This window comes from Pan troglodytes, chromosome 8 (assembly GCF_028858775.2).
Source record: "Pan troglodytes isolate AG18354 chromosome 8, NHGRI_mPanTro3-v2.0_pri, whole genome shotgun sequence".
Classification (NCBI taxonomy): Eukaryota; Metazoa; Chordata; class Mammalia; order Primates; family Hominidae; genus Pan; species Pan troglodytes.
In genome coordinates, this window is record NC_072406.2 from 87,455,797 (window position 1) to 87,478,208 (window position 22,412).

The 22,412-nt window shown below is 53.2% G+C and overlaps 1 protein-coding gene across 1 annotated transcript; it reads right to left on the reverse strand.

Moving 5' to 3' along the window:
- Positions 1 to 2,359: 2,359 nt before the first annotated feature.
- COMTD1 (catechol-O-methyltransferase domain containing 1) lies at positions 2,360 to 4,465 on the reverse strand. The gene is made up of 7 exons (XM_001149486.7): positions 4,223 to 4,465; positions 4,004 to 4,131; positions 3,656 to 3,761; positions 3,449 to 3,567; positions 3,327 to 3,381; positions 2,999 to 3,132; positions 2,360 to 2,614 (listed from the first exon to the last, which is right to left on the reverse strand). Exons 1-7 carry the CDS (start codon positions 4,314 to 4,316, stop codon positions 2,462 to 2,464), a joined length of 789 nt encoding a protein of 262 aa, XP_001149486.1. The 5' UTR covers positions 4,317 to 4,465; the 3' UTR covers positions 2,360 to 2,461.
- Between the last annotated feature and the right edge of the window lie 17,947 nt (positions 4,466 to 22,412).

The following is a 22,412-nucleotide window of genomic DNA, read 5'->3' on the forward strand; positions in this document are numbered from 1 at the left end:
CCTAGATTCCACGAGCTTTTTAAGACTACAATAAGAGGATACATGCTTTTACACTTTTACATGCACAGTTTGTAAGTCTGTGCAGAATTGCCCTGCATCATTGAAAGGAAAAAGAGAAGGTGCTGAAAAGTTACACAAACACACCATACCCCTGTGAGCTACTGCTAGGAACATAAAGTAGGCCCTGGTTTGGTGAGATGGTGTTAAGCATACAGAAGAGGAGTAAGGTGTAGACAGTGAGGGTAACCTGAGGGACTGAGAGGTCATTACTCATTTCCTTCTAGGCAGACGCACTGAAAGGTGGATATAGGTAGGAGACCAGAGACAACCCCTTTAGGCTGTGTGGCATTGGCCTTCATCTGGGCATGAATGAGACATTAATAGGTGGTTCTGGCTGGAAAAGTAGGAAAGAGCACGTTTTCTGATGGGAGAAGATAATTGGATATGATTAAAGGTTGGAGAAGATTTGTTCAACAAATCTGTAATAGACCTGAAGAATGGTAGAACCTGAGTGATAAGAAATGGGTAAGAAAATGGAAGGACTTATCACTCAAGAAATGATACATGCTACAAACTTCCAGGTTGAGAAGAAGCTGGTGAGAGACCAGAGCTCAAGCAAGCTCTCCACACAGGAGGGTTGGGGGCATGAAGGACCCCTTTGGTCCCACTATTCCTAGGGGACTGGCTTGAATGGCCCATGTGAATCATGGTTCTCTGAAAGGCCCTCTCCAGACAGACATGACTTAAGTGACAGAGGGTTAGAATTTGAGCCAGCTTGAGTCAGGTAAGAGGAGAAACATATAAAAGATGTCCATGCAGGCTAGGCCTGAAAGCAACTCCAGCAGTGTGAAGTAGACCCGCAGGCAACTAACCACTGCTGGTGGTCCTTTAAAGAGAAAAACCCTAGTCATGGGGACTGCTGCCCCTTAGCTAATGGGTGGCCCTTTATTGGGCAGTGGCTACCGTAATTTGGACTGAGGTGTGGCACAAGTGAGTTAACTGTTTTGTCAAGGATTTCCTTAGAGTAAATTGAACCTATTCACCCACATGCATCCTAATATGCTTTTATGAGTTAGAAAAGGGTAGGTTTCTAGCCGTGGTCTTGGGTAGTGTCCAAAATGCAAAGTTTGTCCCAGGAGCTGTGAGTTCGTGTGGCTTTTTTTTTTTTTTTTTTGAGACGGAATCTCACTTCGTTGCTCAGGCTGGAGTGCAGTGGTGCGGTCTCGGCTCACTGCAACCTCCGTCTCCCGGGTTCAAGCAATTCTGCCTCAGCCTCCCGAGTAGCTGGGATTACAGGCGTGTATCACCACACCTGTCTAATTTCTGTATTTTTAGTAGCGACCGGGTTTCACCATGTTGACCAGGCTGGTCTCGAACTCCTGACCTCAAATGATCCACCTGCCTCAGCCTCCCAAAGTGCTGGGATTACAGGCGTGAGCCACTGTGCCCAGCCTCATGTGGCTCTTTTAGCCCTGCTTCCATCAGTCTCCAGGGACACTTCCCACCACTGAGGCTTACCAGGTAGTGGCAAAAGCTGCTTGAATTCCAGGCTAATGCCACTTATGCCTGAGGCAGTGTCAGTGGAAAGAATTTGACCATCTGTCAGTGGAGATAAGATCTGTGAGGTTGGGGAGATTTAAATAAGCAGAGCACCTGGGTCGAAGGTGCTCCATGAGGCCTGGTTCCTTCTCCACCTCCCCTCGTAGGCAGATGGTTCAGGAAAGCCTGAAGTTCTCTTCATCCTCTAGGGAGTGTAGTAACAACTGCTGTACCTATAGGCTTGTCTGCTTCACGCCTCCCTGGCCAGTGATCCCCCTCACTTAAGAATTTCAAGGAGACGGCAGGATACTCAAGTCAACCCCGAGGTCCTCAGGTCCAGGCCAACTGGCCTGGCTCTTAGAGGTGATGTTCCCCCACCAGGGCCTCCACTGGAGAGGTGAGGCTGGGGAGCTGACTGTGCTGTGAAGACATGAGCAAGCCGCCAGCAGAACTGGCATCACCTACAAAAGCACACAAGTGACACCCGTGGTCCCCTGCAATCCTCTTTCCTGTTGTCAGACACCAGACGTGGCTCTCTACCAGTCCCAGCTGCTCAGAACCAGAGCTTCGCCTGCCCTGAGGGAGAGATGTAGGAGGCAGACAAGCCCGAGGTGCTGGGGTCTCTGGCCATTACACGTGGCCAGGCCAGTTAAAACTTTATAACCTGCCTCCTGCCAGCTGGAGGTTCCTGCAGTTGGGCCACAGACCTGGCGCCAGGGAGGGGACGAATCTCAAGGCCCCTTTCACTGAAGGCAGGAGCTGTCTGTGCTGGGCCTTCCCTCCCTTCCCCATCCAGCGCCACACACGGAGGCTCAGGAGGTCGTGTGTCCCAGCCCCACTTTATTTTCGAATTTAAAACTCAGGGTCAATTCCTGGGGTTCCCAGGCAAGCCCCCCTCGAGCCCACTCACTAGGGGCCAGCCCTAGATCTTGAAGGCCAAGGTGAGGCCATCGCCCAGGGGCAGGAGGCTGATGTAGACCCTGACGTCCCGCCGGATGCGTTCGTTTAGGTTTCGCACACACTCGGCCGCCACGTCCCCTTTCGGAGGTTGCAGCACCTTCCCGCGCCACAGGACCTGCGGGAGGGCGGGGCCAACCGGGCCGTGGGAGGCGGGGCTTCGGAGGGAGGTGCTCGGGCGGAAGGCGGGGGACTCGGAGGGAGGTGCCCGGGCGGGAGGCGGGGTCTTGGAGGGAGGTGCCCAGACGGAAGGCGGGGTCTCGGACGGAGGTGTCTGGGCGGGAGGCGGGGCCTCGGAGGGAGGTGCCCGGGCGGGAGGTGACCAGAGCCGGAGACAGAACCAAAGCGGAGGAAAGCCTGGGTACCGGGGCCGGAGCCCCGCAGGGGGTGTAGCCTACGTGACTGGACTGGGTGGGGCTTTGGGGTATAAGAGGAGTCAAGGGAAGAGATGGGGACCCGGCCCGACAGGGTGCTTTCTCCTCCCCCGCAGTGGATCCCTTACTCTGAGGACGGCGAGGATGCCTCCGGGTCGCAGCAGCTGCAGGCAGCGCTCGTAGTAGGCGGAGCAGTTCTCCTTGTCCGCATCCACCACGGCCACGTCGAAGGTGCCGGCCTCGCCCGCCGCCAGCAGCTCGTCTTGCGGGGGGAGGGAGGGCAGGTGCGGCTGAGTCCGCGACCCCGGCGGCCCTGAGGCCCCTCCCAGGCCGGCCCGGGCTCTGTGACAACCGGCCCTGCCCTTAACCTGCCCGGCAGGCCCAGTCACAGCTCGGCCACACAGCAGCCTCGTTTGCAATGAATGGCCTCAAAGCCCTTCCCGCTTCGGTGCTCACCCAGGGTCTCCAAGGCGGGCTTCAGCCGGAGGTCGATCTTGTGCTCCGCCTCGGCCTGCGGAGGGAGCGGGTCAGCCGTTGCGCCCCCGCCTGGGGCTGCAGAGCTAGGCGCGGGCGCTCACCTGCCTCCATAGGGGCCGTCCCAGCTCCGGGGGCTGCGCGTCCACCTCGCAGGTCACCACGCGCCCGTCCGCGGGCAGCGCCAGGGCCAGGGCCAGGGCGGAGTAGCCCGTGAAGGTGCCTGGGACCAGAACACAGACGGGCTCAGCCCAGAGTGGGAGTCGGCCCGGAAACCTCGGCCCTCCGGGATCCCGGCCGCGTGCCCCTACCCAGGTCCAGCGCCTTCTTGGCCTGGATGAGCCGCGCCAGGTTGGCCAAGAGCTGGGCCTGCTCGCAGGTCATCATAGAATCCCCCTGCGGCTGCTCCAGGGTCAGCTGCGTGAAAGGAGAGGGTGGCACCAGCCATGCAGGTCACCCACCTTCGCCCTGGGGGTCCCAACCCCCGGGGCGCGGTTCTGGGCGTGGCCTGGGGGACTGGCCCTTCGGAACGCCCACCGCACCCGGCCCAGGGAAGCCGGAAGCCCAGGGAGGGCCACGGCCCAGCCCAAGGTCACACAGCCACGTGGGACCCGCAGAGGTCGAGAGGGACGCCCGTTTCCGTCCCGCGCCCTGCTGACCAGCCTCAGGCTTCGCAGCGCCGGGTGCTCCCGCATGGAGCGGCTCAGAAGATACTGCCACAGGGGGCTGTCCTCGGGGGGAAGCAGGCACTGCTCTCGCCGGCCTCGCCATGGGGGGCACCGCCTCCCTGACGGGGAGAGGGTGTTGGGTTAACCTGAGCCACGCCGCGCCCTCCTCTGCGCCCGCCCACCCGCCCGCCGGGACCAGGTCCTGCTCACCCAGGAAGAGGCCAGTGGCGAAGGCGGCGCCCAGCGCGGCTGAGCCCAGGGCCAGCGCGGCGGGCACGGAGAGCCGGGGCACCGGCTGGGTCATGGCGCGGGCAGGAGGCGGCGGGAGGCAGTGACAGGTCACGTGAGCTGGAGCTCCTGGGACAGGTCTTGGACTCGCGGGCCCGCCGGGCTCCACCTTGTCGGGGCACTGCCCGCGGAGCCGCGGTCTCGGGCATCATCTGGCGGCCACACAGCCTTACTGCAAGCCCCGCCCGAGAGAGCCGGGCGCGATCTGGTGGCCGCGCCGGGAACTGCGCCCCTGCGGGGAGCAGGCCAAGCGCCTAGATCTGAATTTTCCCGCCTGTGCCTGCAGTCCAGGTGCCTGCCTCCATTCCCCTCCTGCCAATGCTTTTTTCTCCTCGCCACCATTTATTCTGAGGCCCCTTGGGGGCATATGTGAATTGTGTATGGAGGGCGCCAGTGTAAGTTACAAGATAGTCACAAGTACAAGAGATAGAGATTAAAGGGGGAAGGCCTCCTGGACAAGATGCCCCAAAGCATCAGGCTGAAGGAGTGAGGGAACTGGTTTGAGGGCATGCAGCCTCGAGTTGGGGTTCAGGAGCCCTGGGGTGGGCCTGTGGAACTGAGACCATATTCTTAGCTGTTAAAATCCTGCTTTTGGGGGCCAGATGGATACGAGTGTCTAATCTTGGTCCTGCCAGTCTCTCTGAGCCTCAGTTTCCTTCCTGTAAAATGAGGCCTGCAATCTTACCATAAAAGGAACCAGATCCCACAGCTTCGCACACAGTAACACAATACATAAGTGGCAGCCGCTGTTATGTTGGTAGGTTGAAATGAAGACATCTTGGAGAGAAAGCCGGTGAAGCTCCCTTGCAAGGTTGTTCTGTTGAAACACTGTCCAGAGAACACTGACTGAACCCCTACCATGCGCCAAACTCCGGAGGAGGTGAAAGACGCTGTCCTTTTTTTTTTTTTTTTTTTTTTGAGACTGAGTCTCGCTCTGTCACCCAGGCTGGAGTGCAGTGGCACAATCTGGTCTCACTGCAACCTCCACCTCCTGATTCAAGCGATTCTCCTGCCTCAGACTCTGGAGTAGCTGGGACTACAGGCATGCACCCCTACACCCAACTAATTTTTGTATTTTTTGTAGAGACGGGTTTTGCTATTTTGGCCAGGCTGGTGTCAGACTCCTGGCCTCAAGTGATCTGTTTGCCTCGTCCTTCCAAAGTGCTGGGATTACAGGCCTGAGCCATCGTGCCTGGCGTTGGTGTTCTTTTTTTTTTTTTTTTTTTTTTGGCAAGGTCTCTGGCAAGGCTGAAGTGCAGTGGCAAGATTACTGCTTACTGCAGCATCGAGCTCCCAGGCTCAGCAATCCTCTTGCCTCAGCCTCCCAAGTAGCTGGGACCACAGGCGGTCACCACTGTGCCCAGCTAATTTAAAAAAAAAAAATTTTTTTTTTAAAGAGAAGGGGTCTTACTATGTTGTCCAGGCTGGTCTTGAACTCCTGGCTTTAAGTGATCCTCCTGCCTCAGCCTCCCAAAGTGCTGGGATTACAGGTGTGAGACCCCGTGCCTGGCCTCTGGTTGGTATTCTTAGTGAAGCTGGTTTCAGAGATGCAGGTCACACACAGCTGGCGGGTGGCCTAAGCCTCACGACTTCTGCCTCTGTGAAATGGGGTTATGAATAGTCCCAACCTCCTAGGGGACCAAATGAGAAAATCCAGGCTGAGGACTTACACAGGGGACCAAATGAGAAAATCCTGGCACTTAGTGAGCTGTCATGTTACCTTTAAAAGGAGTCAAAGTCGGAAGGGCAGCCGGTTATCCTCCTGCTGCACTGCAGATGTCCCCTGGGGTGGAGGCTGTAAGAGCCTTTTTTTTTTTTTTTTTTTGAGATGGAGTCTTGCTCTGTCGTCCAGGCTGGAGCCCAGTGGCGCGATCTCAGCTCACTGCAACCTCCACCTCCCAGGTTCAAGCGATTCTCCTGCCTCAGCCTCCTGAGTAGCTGGGACTACAAGCGCCCGCCACCATGCCTGGCTAATTTTTGTACTTTTAGTAGAGACGGGGTTTCACCATATTGGCCAGGCTGGTCTCGAACTCCTGACCATGTGATCCGCCCGCCTCGGCCTCCCAAAGTGCTGGGATTACAGGCGTGAGCCACCGCACCCGGCCAAGAGTCCATTTTAACAACGCTGACTAGGCATTGAGCTCCACTGGGGGGCTTCCCAGGCGGGGGCTCAACCTGAGCGAGGCCCAGAGGCCAGCTTGTTGAGGGGTTAATGAGAGAGTGGCTTGGCTGAGGATGAAGGCCAGAAACTTGCAGTTTCTTGGTCTGAGCTGCAGGAACCTTGGGCCTAGCGGAAGCGAGGAAGGAGGAGGCGGAGCTCTGGGGTGAGGCTACGGGCCGGCCTCTAATCAGAGACAGGGTGGGGCTGGTTCTTTGACCAACCAGCCGGCAGCCTCCGGAGCACATGGCTGTGTGGGGGCAGAGCCTGCTGCCTCCGTGCATGCGTGCCCTTTCGGCCCTCCTGGGACTTGCCACCGGGCCAGCAGCACTGCTCGAGGACAAGCTCCTTGCCCTTTACTCTTTGACCCTCTACGTCCCGCTTGGCCTCTAACTTGACCGTGAGTCTCATTCTGCGGGTAAGGACTGAGGCTGCTGGTCTCTCCTTCCCAGGGCTGAGCATACAGCAGGCGCTAAATAAATGCTCTTGACTAGAGTTCTGGCGCTGCCTGGCGCTCCTTGCTGCCAGGAGTAAAAATAGTAACAGCAGGGCCCCTTTATTGAGGACCTGCCGGGCACCAGGCACAATGCATCCAGGATCCGGGGGCGGCTGTGATCTCGTTCCCATTTTCCAGAGCAGGAAAGCTCAGAGACCACCGCCCAGACCCCGCAGCCAACAGAGGAAACGCGCGTACCGCTCCCTTGAACCCTGGGACCCAGGGGGAACAGGCCTTCTTGGCTCCTCTGCTGGGACGAGGGCCCAGCTCGAGCTGGCCTGAGGGCCCTGCGCTCAGGTGGTGCCGCTGACCGCTCTCTCCCTTCAGCCGGGGGGTCCAGGTTGCAGCAGGCCCCCAGCTCACACTGAAACTCCCTCCTACAGCCTGGCTTTAGGCCGGAGCGGTGGAGGTTGAGGGGGAGCGAGTGGGGAGGGGAGGCATGTCACCATCTATCCCCGTCAGATTAAAAAACTAATTTGAAAAGATTAATGTATTCCATTCTTGTTACGCTGGCTCTGATACCTCTGGGCCGGCGGCCGCTCTGCTTCCTGATTATTGAATTTTTATGGCCTGGTAATTAATTGCAGATTCCCTGTTTTGTTCTATTTCTTTTTCTCTGACATTTTAATTTCAACAAAAAGCAGTGGTCTCCATGCAGGTTCTCTCTGGAGATCCTAATGGTCTATAAAACAGAATGACTTATAGACGTGGCACCCACTTCAGTTGGCGAGCGATTGTTTGAAACCTTGCTGATGACGCAGAATTTAATTTTTCCACCCCCTCCCCTTTTTGCTACTCATTTCTTGTCTCTTGCATGGCGGCACCAGTATCTCAGCTCACCAGGAAGGGAGCAAAGTGTCGCCTCCGAATCTGTTCTAGGGCTTTTTCCTAGAAGCCTGGGGGCTGAAGACAGAGTGGGTTTTGATTCTTCTCTAGGCAGTGGGCCTGGTAGAGAGAGGGTGGGGGGAGCTGAGCCTCCCCAAAGGGCCTTGTGGATGTGGGCAGCAGCCCCCAGGGGAGGGAACGGGCAGGGGCGGTCATTTCCACCTGTCTCAGGTGCGTTTTGGCCAAATGCCATTGCCCCATTAAGCACCAAGGAACCTGAAGCCTCATCAGGGCAGAGAAAATGGGCATCAGCACCTGCACTTAGGCCCCCACCAGGCAGAGAGGGAGCAGGCTGAGTAGACTGATACAGACAGACACAGATAGCCTGACAGTCTTAGCTGAACTGGGTCACTGGGAACAGCTCTCCACACAAACAGGTCTGGAAGAGACCCCTGAGTTTCCATCCTACTGGTCCCACTCCTATTTCTCATAGCCCTGCTAGCATCACACAGGCTGGGCGCTGTCGCCCGAGATCCCCCGGGACTGAGCAGGGCAGGAGGCAGAAGGTAAGGTCATAGAATCAATCCTAAGGGATTGGAGTTCAGATGTTTTTTGGGGCCAGGCAGGTGAAGTAAGCAGGGCAAGGTGATAGGGGGTGGTGGGTACTGGAGCACTCCAGAGCTCACCCTCCACCAGGGGACATGGTGGCCACTTGGCTTTAGCCTTGGATGCCAAGTGGGAAGATGGGCTCAGTATGGCCAGAGCTTCTGATTCCCCAACAGAGGTTGGCAATATGGCTTTCAGTGTGAAACTTCACAATTTTAAACATCGGGGTGTGTGTGTGTATGTGTTTAAACACTGTTGGCCAAACTGAATGCATCTTTGAGCTTCATGTCTGCTCTGGCTCATGAGGCACCAGTTTCCTCTGACTCTGAGCATGAATGAGAGAAGTTAGGGCTTGAAGTGGAGTCCCCTAGAGTGAGAAGGGCCTCAGTGGCCAGCAGACCACCGCCGATGTCTGGGTGAGGTCTACTGGGCTCCCCAAGGAGAACAGTACCTTTTACCTAAGACGTCGGGAGGCAGGGCTGTAACTCCAGGGGCTTTAGGACGGTTCAGGCCAAGTGCACTGACACAGGTAGACACAGGCAGATGGCGACTTGGGGGCTCCTGGGGCTCCTCACATGAGCTGGGAGCATGAGGGGGCCACAACCTGGTCCCACCTCCTCTGTGCTGAGATCCTGGGGAGCTGACCCTGGCAGCGCCCCTAGTGACTCACTTTCCTCATCTGGAGAGGCTGAATGGGAAAGCTACAGCATGGGCTTTAGAACAGATGGACTTGGGTTCAAACATCTGCCCCACCACTCACTTTGCAGCTGAGTAAGCTCAGAGTTTCTGAGAAACTCCAGAAAACTAGGAAATGGGCACGAACCTTCTGTCTTCGTTTTCCATTGCTGTACAGCAAACTGCCACAAAGTTAGTAGTTTAAAACAACACCCACTTGTTATCTCGCAGAGCGTAGGTCAGAAGTCTGACAAGGCCTGGTTGGATTCTCTGCTCAGGGTCTCACCAGGTTCAAGACAAAGTTCTCCCCTGGGGCTGTGGGGCCTCTGCCAAGCTCACCAGTTGTTGGCAGAATTCAGTTCCTTCTCCTGAAACCTTTCCATCTTCAAGGCCAGAGGAGGCACCTGGCATCTTTCTGGTGCTCCCAATTGCTGTCTTCCTCTTTTGCTTTTTTTTTTTTTTTTTGAGATGGAGTCGTGCTCTGTCGCCCAGGCTGGAGTGCAGTGGCGTGATCTTGGCTCACTGCAAGCTCTGCCTCCCGGGTTCACACCTTATCCTGCCTCAGCCTCCTGAGTAGCTGGGACTACAGGCGCCTGCCACCACGCCCAGCTAATTGTTTTGTATTTTTAGTAGAGACGGGGTTTCACCGTGTTAGCCAGGATGGTCTCGATCTCCTGACCTCGTGATCTGCCTGCCTCGGCCTCCCAAAGCGATGGGATTACAGGCGTGAGCCACTGCGCCCAGCCTTTTTTTTTTTTTTTTTTTTTTTGAGACCGTGTCTCTGTCACCCAGGCTGGAGTGCAGTGGCACAATCTCAGCTCACTGCGACCTCTGCCTCCCAGGTTCCAGTGATTCTCCTGCTTCAGCCTCCTGAGTAGCTGGGATTACAGGCATGCGCCGCCATGCCCAGCTAACTTTTTATTATTAGTAGGGATGGGGCTTCACCATATTGGCCAGGCTGGTCTCGAACTCCTGACTTCAGGTGATCCACCCACCTTGGCCTCCAAAAGTGATAGCATTACAGGCGTGAGCCACGGCACCTGGCCCCTCTTTTGCTTTTAAGGGCTCCTGTGATTACATTGGGCCCACTCAGATAATCCAGGATAATCTCCCTATTTTAAGAGAGCTGCCTAGTAAACTTGGTTATGTCTTTGAAGTCCCATACCTGTAACCCCAGCACTTTGGGAGGCCAAGGTGGGAGGATCACTTGAGGCCAGGAGTTAGTGTCTAGCCTGGGCAGCATAGTGAGACCCCTTCTCTACAAAACAATTTTTAAAAAAATAGCCAGGTTTAGTGATGCATACTTGTAGTCCCAACTACTCAAGAGGGTGAGGTGGGAGGATTGCTTGAGCCTGGGAAGTGAAGTGGGAGGATTGTTTGAGCCTGGGAGGTCGAGGCTGCAGTGAGCTGTGGCTGCACCACTACACTCAAGCCTGGGTGACAGAGCGAGACCCTGTCTCAAAAAACAAAAAACAGGCCAGGTGCAGTGGCTCATGCCTGTAATCCCAGCACGTTGGGAGGCTAAAGCACATGGATCACTTGTGCTCAGAAGTTCGAGACCAGCCTGGGCAACATGGCGAAACCCGTCTCTACTAAAAATACAAAAATTAGCCAATCGTGGTGGTGCACGCCTGTAATCCCAGTTACTCGGGATGCTGAGGCATCAGAATTGCTTGGACCCAGGAGGCAGAGGTTGCAGTGAGCCGAAATGGTGCCACTGCACTCCTCCCTGGGCGACAGAGTGAGACAATGTCTCAAACAAAACAAAATAACCAAACAACACAAACAAGGGAGTGACATTGGTGGCAGAGATTATGGAGTCAAAATACTGCCTGCCCCAGCCTCCAACTGCTTGGGATGATTGGAAGGGTGAAAATGCCCCACCTCCATCCCGTCCCCCATCCTTGAGAAGCGCTGGTATTAGACATTTAAATACATGGTCCTTGCTCCTGCATAATGCACTGGGTGGTGGGACTGTTCCTCTCAGCAACCCTCTAAGGGAGCTAGCATGGTCTCCATCTTCCAGATGTGCACACCAAGATCCCAGCCATCAAGGAACATAGGTGGCAGAGCCAATATGTGAAACTGTCTCTGTCTCAGCTTCACATAAAGGCTTGTCATCTCACCAAGGGCCCAAGTCCAGGGCTCCTGAATCCTTTGGAAATTTAGTCCTCCTGGGAGGCATCCACCATGTACCAGCAATGTACATGTGATGCAGCTTCTCTGGCTCAATTCTGTCCTGGCACGTAGGTGTTAATAGGAGTCCCCAGTGGATGGCTTACATGTGTGTGTTTTCTGGTTGTGCTGTTTTTTTCCTCTTTCTTACCTGGAGGTGGCCAGGGCTGCATATCACGGCCACTCTTGGGTATCGTTGCTTCTGCTGGACACCTCAGCTGATTCTCAGGCACCTTCCAGTGGTGGAGACTTCATGGGGCTCTTTGAAAATTAACAAAGAAAGTCTTACAGCTCTGTTTTTGTTTGTTTGTTTGTTTGTTTTTTTCCCAGATGGAGTCTCCCTCTGTTGCCCAGGGTGGAGTGCAAAGGTACCATCTCTGCTCACTGCAACCTCTGCCTTCTGGGTTCAGGCAATTCTCTTGCCTCAGCCTTCCGAGTAGCTGGGATTACAGGTGCCTGCTACCACGCCAGGCTAATTTTTGTATTTTTAGTAGAGATGGGGTTTCACCGTGTTGGCCAGGCTGGCCTTGAACTCCTGACCTCAGGTGATCCTCCTGCCTTGGCCTCCCAAAGTGCTGGAATTACAGGCATGAGCCACCATGCTCGGCCCCCTTGCAGCACTTATCTCTCCACATTGAGACACGGGACTACATTGTGAGTCCCTCCTTCCGCCAAAAGAAGATAAACACACTTTGCAGACTCCCCTACAGGCACATGACCTAGCTTCCACCGATCAGATGCACAAGACTTGGAAGCAAGTAAACGTGGGCAAGGTGAACTAGCTGGGCGTGGAGGAGAGTGATCTCCCGGCAAGCAGGTACGACGCGGTGCAGGTGCCTGTTTCCACTGGGGTGGCTGTGGTGGAGCCTCTACCAAGAGGCGGGCTGTGGCGGTAGCTGTGTTGTAGTTAGGACAGTCCTGTGGTGAGATTGGGTGGGGCTCCCCGGCTGTATTGTTCCTGGTAGTGGATCATCCAAGCCTGCTTCTCTGGTCTTCCCAGAGTCTGCTGTTTGTAACAAAGTGAACTTGCTGTTTGTAACAAAGAGAATTCTGTTGTTTGCAACAAAGTAGAATCTGTCCTTTACCGCTGAGTGGCTTCTGTGGCTTATAATTAAAAGCCCTGCCCGGTCCACTCCCTTTGATAGAACTCACTGGAGTCCTGGACCTCCAGCCCACACTGTTACTGTTCAGCTCGGAGCCATTCCTCCTCCTGCCTTGCCAACATGGGCCTGATATTGTTTAAGCAGCAACATGTGCAACTCTGTGGGGGAACTATGATCAGTCTCAGGCTGCCATAACCATCCTAGTCCTTTTCCCAGGATACTACTTTCTTACCCACATAATTGCTAGGGGTGACTGTGTGGTTCGTTCCTGGCCACAGATAAAGGGGGGCTTCTTAGGACATTTTTCTTTCTGATAATAAGAAATCCTCTTTTCCTGCTTAGTCTCTTCTTACCTTGAATGGAGTTGTATAAAGATGAAATGCTTGCAGCCATAGCAGCCATTTTGTGGCCATGAGGCAACAAAGTTAAGGATTAACAACAAACAAACAAAAAACACCAGTGAGGATGGCAAGAGGAAATACGGTTTATTGGTTCTCAAAGACATTGTCAAGCCCTTGAACCAACATCAGCAGCATCTACCTCCACACTCTGTTCTAGGAGAAAACGGAGCCCTTTGTGTTTAAGGAATGATTAACTGTATACATATCCTTTTAGTTAAGGCTCAGAGCTGTCCTAACTTATTCCAGTCCCCAGGCAGTGTGGCTCATGCCCACAGGGATGGTTTAGAGTTGGTGCTGGATAACCCTGTGTGCTTTTTCTTCAGGCTAGAGTGGCAGATTCCACAATGAACTTTGGAATGGTGCCCTGCATGGGTGAGGCCTCCATTTCCTCAGGAGTGAGTTTGCCCAGTCCCCTTGCAGACAGATTTATGGCAAGCCAGTCCCTCCCCTCCCTGAGAAACCCAATTGCCAGCCCTGGGCAGCCCACCCTCACCCTATGGCAGGCCCGTGGGGTCTCATGGCCCCTCTGGATCTCTCTGTGGGTGAGGTGAGATCCCCACATTCTGCAGGTGAGGCCCTGGCGGAGAAGTGACTTATCCAAAGTCCCACGGGCAGGGTGTAGGGGCTGGCTCCAGTTTTGTAGGATCCAAGCTTGGGGGTCCCACTCCAGTAGGAGTCTCTCTATTTGCCCCAGGGCCAGGGGCACAGGGGCTTCTGGGACAGTGGATGACCAGGTGGAGTGGGCGCTTCCGTGCAGCAAGCTGAAGCAGGCTTGAGGAGGCCTGTGTTCTCCTGGGCCTGAGAAACAGGTTTCTGTTGCAACAGTGCTGTAACAGCCCTGGACCTCAGTGGCTTCCAAAATAACCATTTACTTTCTCTCTCCTGGTTCAGGAGTCAGCTGGCATGGTTTTGCTTCAAGTTGTGGGTCCAGATCATTTGGGAAGCAGCAGAGACCTGGGGATGCTCTTGCCTGGTGGGCAGCACAAGCACGAGAGGTGCACCACACAGGTGCGTTGAAAGCCCCTGCCCGTGCCAAGTCTGCTGAAGTTCCATTGGCCAAAGCCACTCACTTGGCCAAGCCTGTAGTATCAGGGTAAGTGAGTGTGTTCTACCCGCTCTGTGGGGTGGCCCTGCAAGGCCACCTGTGTAATCCTATTACAGGTGGATGAGTGAAAGGTCAGGATGAACAATCCAATCTAACAGGTCCCACATGCTCCACGGTGACCCCAAAGCCACAGTAACACTCTAACCCCACCTACACCATTGGGCAGAATCTCCTCAGGGTAGGGGGGCGGGGGTGCTGCCTCACGCAGGAGCTGCCTTCAGGTCTGGCTGGCCCCAGGGCCTCTGCAGATCCATTCTTGCTGAATTCCTAAGAGTTCAGGGTTTCCCATCTTGCCTCCCATCAGCTCTGGGAAGCCAAAGACTCCGTCTGTTTCTCAGAGGAAGAACTTGAAGTTCAGGGAGCCAGGGTGTGGCTGGAGATTGCAGGGCAGACCCCCTGCCTCTGCCCAACCCCCACTGCCATCCTGAGCCCAGCAGGGAGGTGCTGAGTGTTCAGGCTCACCTCCCTAAACACCTGCCTCCCAGGAGGGACACACTCCCAGCCACTTTCCTCCATGCCACCCCCACGCTCAGCCTATGCCCTCCCTGCAGAAATGCAGGGAAATGCAGCCGTGGACTGCAGGGTGCAGCCTGCCCTGCTCGGGGGACCTCTCAGCTCTTGTTTGCATTTGGCAGCCCCTGAGCTGGCCTGGGGACAGATTTTTATTTGCCTTGCTCAGGGTTTTATTTGTTTCAATGGAGCCAACACTAAACAGTCAGATTTCACAAAGAATTCAGATTTAATTTCTATTCCTTTTGAAACAGTGAAAGATTTGCCTACATGGGGCCCACTTAGCTGTGGAGCAGGTCTGCTGGGGCTGCCTGGTGCCCCACCCACCACCCCCCACCTCAGATGGGTTAGGGACCCCTGCCCCAGTCCCCACCACTCCCTGCTGCCTCACACCCAAACAACTTCACTCATTTTCTATATTGGTCTTTATGCTGCTGGCATATGAGCTGTGACCTCTGATTTAATCCAGTCCCCAGAGGCCCAGAGAGGGGAGACTCCTGTCTGGGGTCTATGGCCAGTCAGGAGACCTTATTTCTCTTTCTCTCTTCCCAAGAACTTCATCTGGATCCCTCCTGTGGACTCCAACCCAGAGGCCCAGTCTCTGCTTCCTGCCCCCAGTGGCTCAGGCTAGGGGCTTTCTCTCCAGGCAATGCTGTTTGTGTCCTGGCTTAATAAAGCTCCCTGGCATTGCTGCCCCAGGGGTACACTCACCCGAGGAAAAAGTCCAGACTGACAAGAGGCTCTGGGAGACACGGGGGGCAGGGGGGCTCATATCTCTGAGCTATACAGCGAAGCCCTGCAGATGTTTAATATTGGATCGTTGGCTGGGCACGGTGGCTCACACCTGTAATCCAAGTACATTGGGAGGCCGAGGCGGGTGAATCACCTGAGGTCAGGAGTTCAAGACCATCCTGGCCAACATGGTGAAACACCGTCTCTACTAAAAATACAAAAATTAGCTAGGTGTGGTGGTGGTGCACACCTGCAGTCCCAGCTACCCAGGAGGCTGAGGCAGGAGAATCACTTGAACCCAGAAGGCACAGGTTGCAGTGAGTCGAGATCAAGCTACTGCAACCCAGCCTGGGTGACAGAGTGAGACTCTGTAGCAAGAAAAAAATAAAAATAAAAATAAAATAAATGAAATAAAATGGTATCATAACAGCCGACACATATATTACACTTCCTGTGTACCAGCCACTTCTTATGAAGCCTTATTCCCCATGGGACGAGGCTTCATATTAACCCACTTACTCCTCAAGTCAGCCCTGTAAGGGGGGAGGTACCACTTTTATCTTTGTCTTACAGAGGAGAAAGCTGAAGCATAGAGAGGCTAAGCCACTTGCCCCAAGTTGCACAGCTTATAAGTGGTAGAGTAGGGATTTGAACCCAGGTCCTCTGGTTTCAGGGCCCACAGTTCCTAACCACTGAACTATCCTGGAGGACATGCCATCCTCATCATGTGACTTCTCCTCATTGAGTAAGATAGCTGTTTGAGCTCTGGCCTTACACCTCACTCCAGTTTTCAGGGAAAAGGCAAGGGACAGCACAGGACTCACCCCTTCCTTTAAGGATCCTTGCTGAATGTTTCACAGGGAGCTCCTGCTTGCCTCCCTTTGACTGGCATTTAGTCACACAGCAACACCTCAGCCAAGAAAAGGTCTTTATTCCAGTGATTATGAGCTCAATGAAAAAATCAGCTCTACTGTTACAGGGGAGAATGGAGACAGAACCTTTAGCATCATTGCTGCGTTTCACGGATGACGAAACTAAGGCTCAGAGGGGTGCATGACCTGCTGGAGGTCACGCAGCCAGGAAGAAGTGGAGCCTAGATCTTCTGTCCCTGGGCTTTTAGGAGCCAGTGGGGCCCCAAAGGCACACCCTGCTGATTTCCTGGGGATGAGAAGGACTGGGCTTTGGTGCACAACCCCCTCCCCTGCCCCAGGAACACCTGGGGCCCAGGCCCTGCCAGCCAAAGCCTCCTGTGCCTTCCAGCCCTGGCAGCCTCTCTGGGCCCAGATCCGTCACACTGGCACCCATCCTGCCTCGGGCCTGGCCTGACTCCATCCAGTCTGCTCACACCAGCATTGACTGTGCTTGGGCAGGTTACTGAAGCAGCCTCAAGAGCACTGAATAATTCAGGCCCACGTAATGGGATAATGAATTTACTGATAGCCTGGTGTGGTCTCTGTACTTACATTTTGAGAAATACTGACTCCGTAGGCCCACTGGCAGGCAGGGGAGGTACACACCCCGAGAAACTGTTGCGTCTGCCTATTCGTGGGGTTCAGGCCTGACAGAGTGGGGACCCAACTTCGGTCTCAGTGGTTCTTCCCCTGCTTGGGGAAGTGGGGAGTCTGGGGCAGGGGGAGGCCTGAGTGGAACTTTGGGGAGAGGTGGAAGCAGAATCCCAGGAGTTCAGAAAGGCAGAGCTTGAAGGGAGCCTGGCTGCCCTTGGTCCTGCACGCCCATTTCATGAACAGGGAAACTGAGGTGGCAGGCGGGACTGCCTATGCCCCTGGACACTGTTCTGTGCTGGCAATACCAGGGATGACTCATGGCTCTGGGGAAGAGACCTGTGTATTTTCCTTCTAGTCTGCAGTTACCTGTCCCCCAGCGGCTGGGGGGAAGGGGGTGTCACTGCTAATGCCCCACAGCTGCCCCTTCACTGGAGATGTGTCCTTAGCCAAACGAGAGCCACCGCCACGTGGAAGGCCACACTCTGCCTGCCAAAACCTGGGCACACTGTGGCTGATGGTGGACTTCCATGGTGGTACAAGAGCGGGAGTAACTGTGTGACGCTCTCTATGCTCCAGAATCCCCGGGGAATAAGGCTACTGTGGGACTCCAGCTGAGACCACATTCCAGCTTCGCCTTCACCCCCTTCCTTACCCTACTTCTCTCACTCCCCTTCTCCTCCAAACCTCCACAGCAGATCATTTGAATGGAGTTCGGTCTCAGAGTCTGCTTCTGGGAGTCCACCTAAGACCCCATATTTCCTGGCCCAAGCCTCCCTTCTGAGCACTGCCCCAGAGCACCAACAGGGCTCAGAGCCAGGACTCCTTGGCCCTGGCCCTGGCTCCACTACATGACTGTGAGGAAATCACTGGTCTGCCCTGGGCCTCAGTTTCCCCATCTGTGTGATTGGTTGGCAGGAGGATCTTTCAGGGTCCCTTCCAGCTCTGAAGGGCTGTGACGTGACCTGAGGTGCCAGGAAGCCTTCTCCCTCCCCCGCCTAGCCCCACAGGCACATGGAATTCTGCCACTGGGGCATCACTTTTTCCTCGAAGGAGTTTTCACAATGCAAAAGCATCTGAGATGAGAATGAGCATCCAATCAGGTGATCACACCACAGGGCAGAATTTCTCAGTGTGGGGTTCTTGGATCACCTGCAATGAGTTCTTCACCTGAAGGGGTGTTTATTATTATTATTAATTTCCCTCTTCTGTCTCTCTTTTTCTTTTTGAGACACAGCTGTCTCCCAGGCTGGAGTGCAGTGATGCAATCTTGGCTCACTGCAACCTCCACCTCCCAGGTTCAAGCAATCCTCCCACCTCAGCCTCCTGAGTAGCTGGAACTACAGGCCTGCAACACCATGCCCAGCTGATTTTTGTATTTTTAGTAGAGACGGGGTTTCACCATGTTGGCCAGGCTGGTCTTGAACTCCTGACCTCAAGCGATCTGCCCACCTTGGCCTCCCAAAGTGCTGGGATTACAGGTGTGACCCACTGCACCCAGCCTTCCTCTCCTTTTCTTGGATGTGATGCCTTGGGCTGGCTGCAGCAGCTAGCTTTCAACCATGAGGAAAGAGCATGGCATGCAAACAACAAGCTAAGGATAGTGAAGCAGAAATATAAAAAGAAGCTGGGTTTTTGCTGGCATTTCTGAATCATTGCACCAAGCTTGAAGACCCTTACTTCCTATATGAAATAATTAAATATCTATATTGCTCAAGCAAGTCTTGGTTGACTCTTCTGCTATTTGCAGCCCAAAGCATTCCAAATGGAATCAACTGTCCTTATCACACTGAATTGTAATAGCAACCCTCTAGGGAGGGGATTATTATTGGCTCAGAGAAATGAAGTGGCATAGTTAATGTCAAGCTGGTAAGTGGCAGTGCCTCTTTGGGCAGGAGCTTTTAGGTTGGGATGATTTGATTATTGGTAAGAATTTAATTTCTGTCTCCTTCATTGCATCTGTCCTATCGTAGTCTGACCATGGGGCATAACCTCCTCCCTTGCCATTCTGGTCTTTGGCCTTCTCTCTTTCTCTATCCATCCCACCCTGGGTCTCAGACTAAAGACCCAGGAAAAGCCGTTGTGGAGTAGAGGGGAGGCAGCAAGTCAGCACGGTGCATTCCTCGATGGACTTTCCCTAATGAGTGTGGCCAGATTCTGGTACCAATGACTGTGGAGAAACCCAAACCCAACTCAGAGATAATTCTGACCTCTAAACAGCCCCTCTTTCGGGGAGGTGTTATAGCAAAAGAAAGAAAGAGCTCAGGGACACAAAAACAGACAGACAGAGGAAAGGAGGGAAAAACAGCAGGAGAAAGAGTAGAGAAGGAGGAGGGTGAGAAGATGGGAGAAGAGAGGATCTCAGGTTAGAATTTGACAGGCCTGACATTGAATCTCAGTCCAGACACTGATGAGTAGGTGACCTAGTAGGGTAGGGAGATTCAAACAGGTCCTTCAGAAGGCAGAGAATTTGAGAGCCACAGTGGGGTGAACAGGGGGAGAGTAACTGCTCCAGACCCTGCAACTGATTCCCCAAACCCTGCGTGGTTGTTGTGTGTGTAGGGAGCCCTCTCTGAGGGCTGCCCCAGATTCATGGGGAAGGCAGGGGCAGGAATGGCCTTAGACTAGGGAAAAAAAGGAGGGCCTGTGTCCTTTTTCTAGCCCAGGTGTCGGATACACTCATGAAGGCACAGAAACCACCTGAGCTTCGCCTCCACCGCCTTTGGGCAGTGGCCAGAGAGGAGCCTAGGGATTACCTTTGGCCTGGGCAGTGGGCAGAGAGGAGCCTGGGGTTGGCCTTTGGCTTGGGTAGCAGGTAGAGAGGATCCCAGTGATGACTTTTGGCTTGGGCAATAACTGGGGAGGGGCTGGATCATATGCCTTCAGGGCCTGGCATACAGCCAGTGCCCTCAGCTGAAGTACTGAGCCTGGGGCTGGTGGGTGAGGAAAGGAAGGAGCAGTTTTCCAGCATTAGTCAGGAGACGCAGGGCTGGGGATAGAAGGGGAGTGGCTCCTCCCTCTGGAACTTGCTCTGCTCACCTGTCTAATGCCTCATGCCTATGACTTCAGGCTGGCAGACATTGCTGTTTCCACAGAGCTTTCCCCAATCCCTCAGGCCAGATGTCTCCTTACGGAGCTGTTGTGGGGGTTTAAAGCATGTCAGGGAATTCGGCCCAGCATGGTGGCTCACATCTGTAATCCCAGCACTTTGGGAGGCCAAGGGGGGGTGGGCGTGGATCACGAGGTCAGGAGTTCGAGACCAACCTGGCTAACATGGTGAAATCCTGTCTCTACTAAAAATACAAAAATTAGCTGGGTGTGGTGGCATGTGCCTGTAATCCCAGATACTCGGGAGGCTGAGGCAGGAGAATTCCTTAAACCAGGGAGGCAGAGATTGCAGTGAACAGAGATCATGCCACTGCATTATAGCCTAGGTGACAGAGCAAGACTTCGTCTCAGGAAAACAAACAAACAACACAAACAAACAAAAAACAGAATTTTTAGACACTTATCTCATGAGGAGATGGAGTCTACGTCCCTTACCTTGAACTAATCTGATCAGACAAGAAAGGCCTCTACGACAGCCTTTTTGAACAGAATGTAGTGGAAGTGATGCCGTGTGACTTCTGGGACTGGGTTAGAAAAGGTCACATTGCATCTCCTAGATTCTCTTGAACCCTTGATCTGAGAGCCATCAGGTGTCCTGTAAGAAGTCCATCTCCCCTGAGGAGGCCTCCATGTGTAGAGACCACACAAAGTAAGAGGCAGCCAGGGGCCCCAATTCATTCAGCCCCTGCTGTTTGAGTCTTTCTAGCCCAGGTGTCAGACACACTCATGAAGAAGCCCTTGAGATGACACAGTCCCAGCCCCAGCCACTCTGGAGCTGTCCGCCATGTGTGAGGTCCAGAGTGAGAACTGCCTAGTTGTGTCCAGGTAACCTCCAAATTCATGAGCAGAATAAAATGATAGGGTATTAGTTTTCAAGGCCTTCCTAGGTAAAACACAAATTGGGTAAAACAACATAAATTTATTTTATCACAGTTCCAGAGGCCAGATCTGAAGTCAAGGTGTTGGTGGGGTTGGCTCCTTCTGAGGGTTCTGAGGGTAATTTGTAATTCTTTTTTTGGGTTTTGTTTTTGTTTTTGGAGATAGAGTCTCACTCTGTTGCCCAGGCTGGAGTGCAGTGGTGTGATCTTGGCTCACTGCAACCTCTGCCTCCTGGGTTCAAGCAGTTCTCCTATCTCAGCCTCCTGAGTAGCTGAGACTACAGGTGCACACCACCCTGCTTGGCTAATTTTTGTATTTTTAGTAGAGATGGGGTTTCACCATGTTGGCCAGGCTGGTCTTGAACTCTTGACTTCAGGTGGTCTGCCCGCCTTGGCCTCCCAAAGTGCTGAGATTACAAGCATGAGGCACTGCACCCAGCCTCTGAGGGTAATTCTGTTCCAGGCCCTTCTCTCACCTTCTGGTGGTAGGTAATGCTTGGCATCCCTTGGCTTGCAGCTGTATCACTCCAACCTTTGCCTCCATCTTCACTTGTGTTCTTTGTGTGTCTTTGTGTACAAATTTCCCTCCTCTTATAAGTATACAAGTCATATTGGATTAGGGGCTCACCCTATCCCAGTATGCCTAATCTTAACTCATTACATCTACAATGATTGTATTTCCACATAAGTTCACATTCTGAAGTACTGGGAGTTAGGACTTCAGCATATCTTTTGGGGGGACACAATTCAATCCAGAACAGACAGTTATCATTTGAAGCCACTGTTTTGGAGTGCTTTGTTATGCAGCAGTAGTTACCCAGAACACTGGAAGTAAGGGATGGCTGGGGCAGCAACTAAAATACCAGTGTAAATGTAGTGAGATGAAAAAAATTTACCAGAACATCCTCTGGGAGGCTACTGTACGTGGCTGGAATAATTTATTTTCTGAGTAGTTTGGGGTTGAGGTGGGGCACCAGATCTTCCCCCTAAAAAGTGTATGTTTCAATAGCAACATGTAGTTGAATAATAACAGACAGCTTCCCTAATGCCTTCTAAAGTAGGAAAAGAACCTGGGTTTTGCTTTGTGGGATAGTCCTTTCTCTTAAATAAATGTTGAATTTTTATAGAAAGAGAACCAATTTGAATATTAGAGTGTTTCTGGCCTCTACATATCTCAGAATGGTGGTGTTTACTAATGCTTACTCCATCAGAACACTGATTAACTGTGAGGTGCAGTTGCCTGGTTAAGTGTTGGGCTTCCCCATAGACTGTAAATGACCCTGTGGGGAGGGACAGGCTCAGTCTTGCTCCCCACTAAATTCTCAGAAGTTCTTGGCACAAAGTAGGTGGTTCATAGTTATTTGCTGAAAGCATGAACATTGGAAAAGGAACAAATTGGATTTAAATCTATATGATGACTAAAGACACACAAATCTATTAGCTGCAAAACATCTAACAATGCTAGAAAAATTACTTTTGAAATCCCTTCAGTTAATGGAAGAGCCTTTAAGAAGGTAAGGAATTACCAGAGGCCAGAAATGAACTGGAAACATCAGTCCAGGAAGTAAGTGATTGTGAAACTGCTGCACACCCTGAGGACATCTACCTCACTGGGCCGCCTGAAACCTCCGCAGCTTCTGTGGCACAAGAAAGAAGCAAGAGGTCTTAAAAATTACCAGGAAGATTTAAAAAAGAACCAAACAGAGCTTCTAGAAATTTAAATATATCAGGTATGAAATTAAAAACTCAATGACACAGTTAAATAATTGAATAGACACAGCTGGCGGTGGAATTTGTAAACCGGAAGATAGATCTGAAAAAATTACACATAATACAGC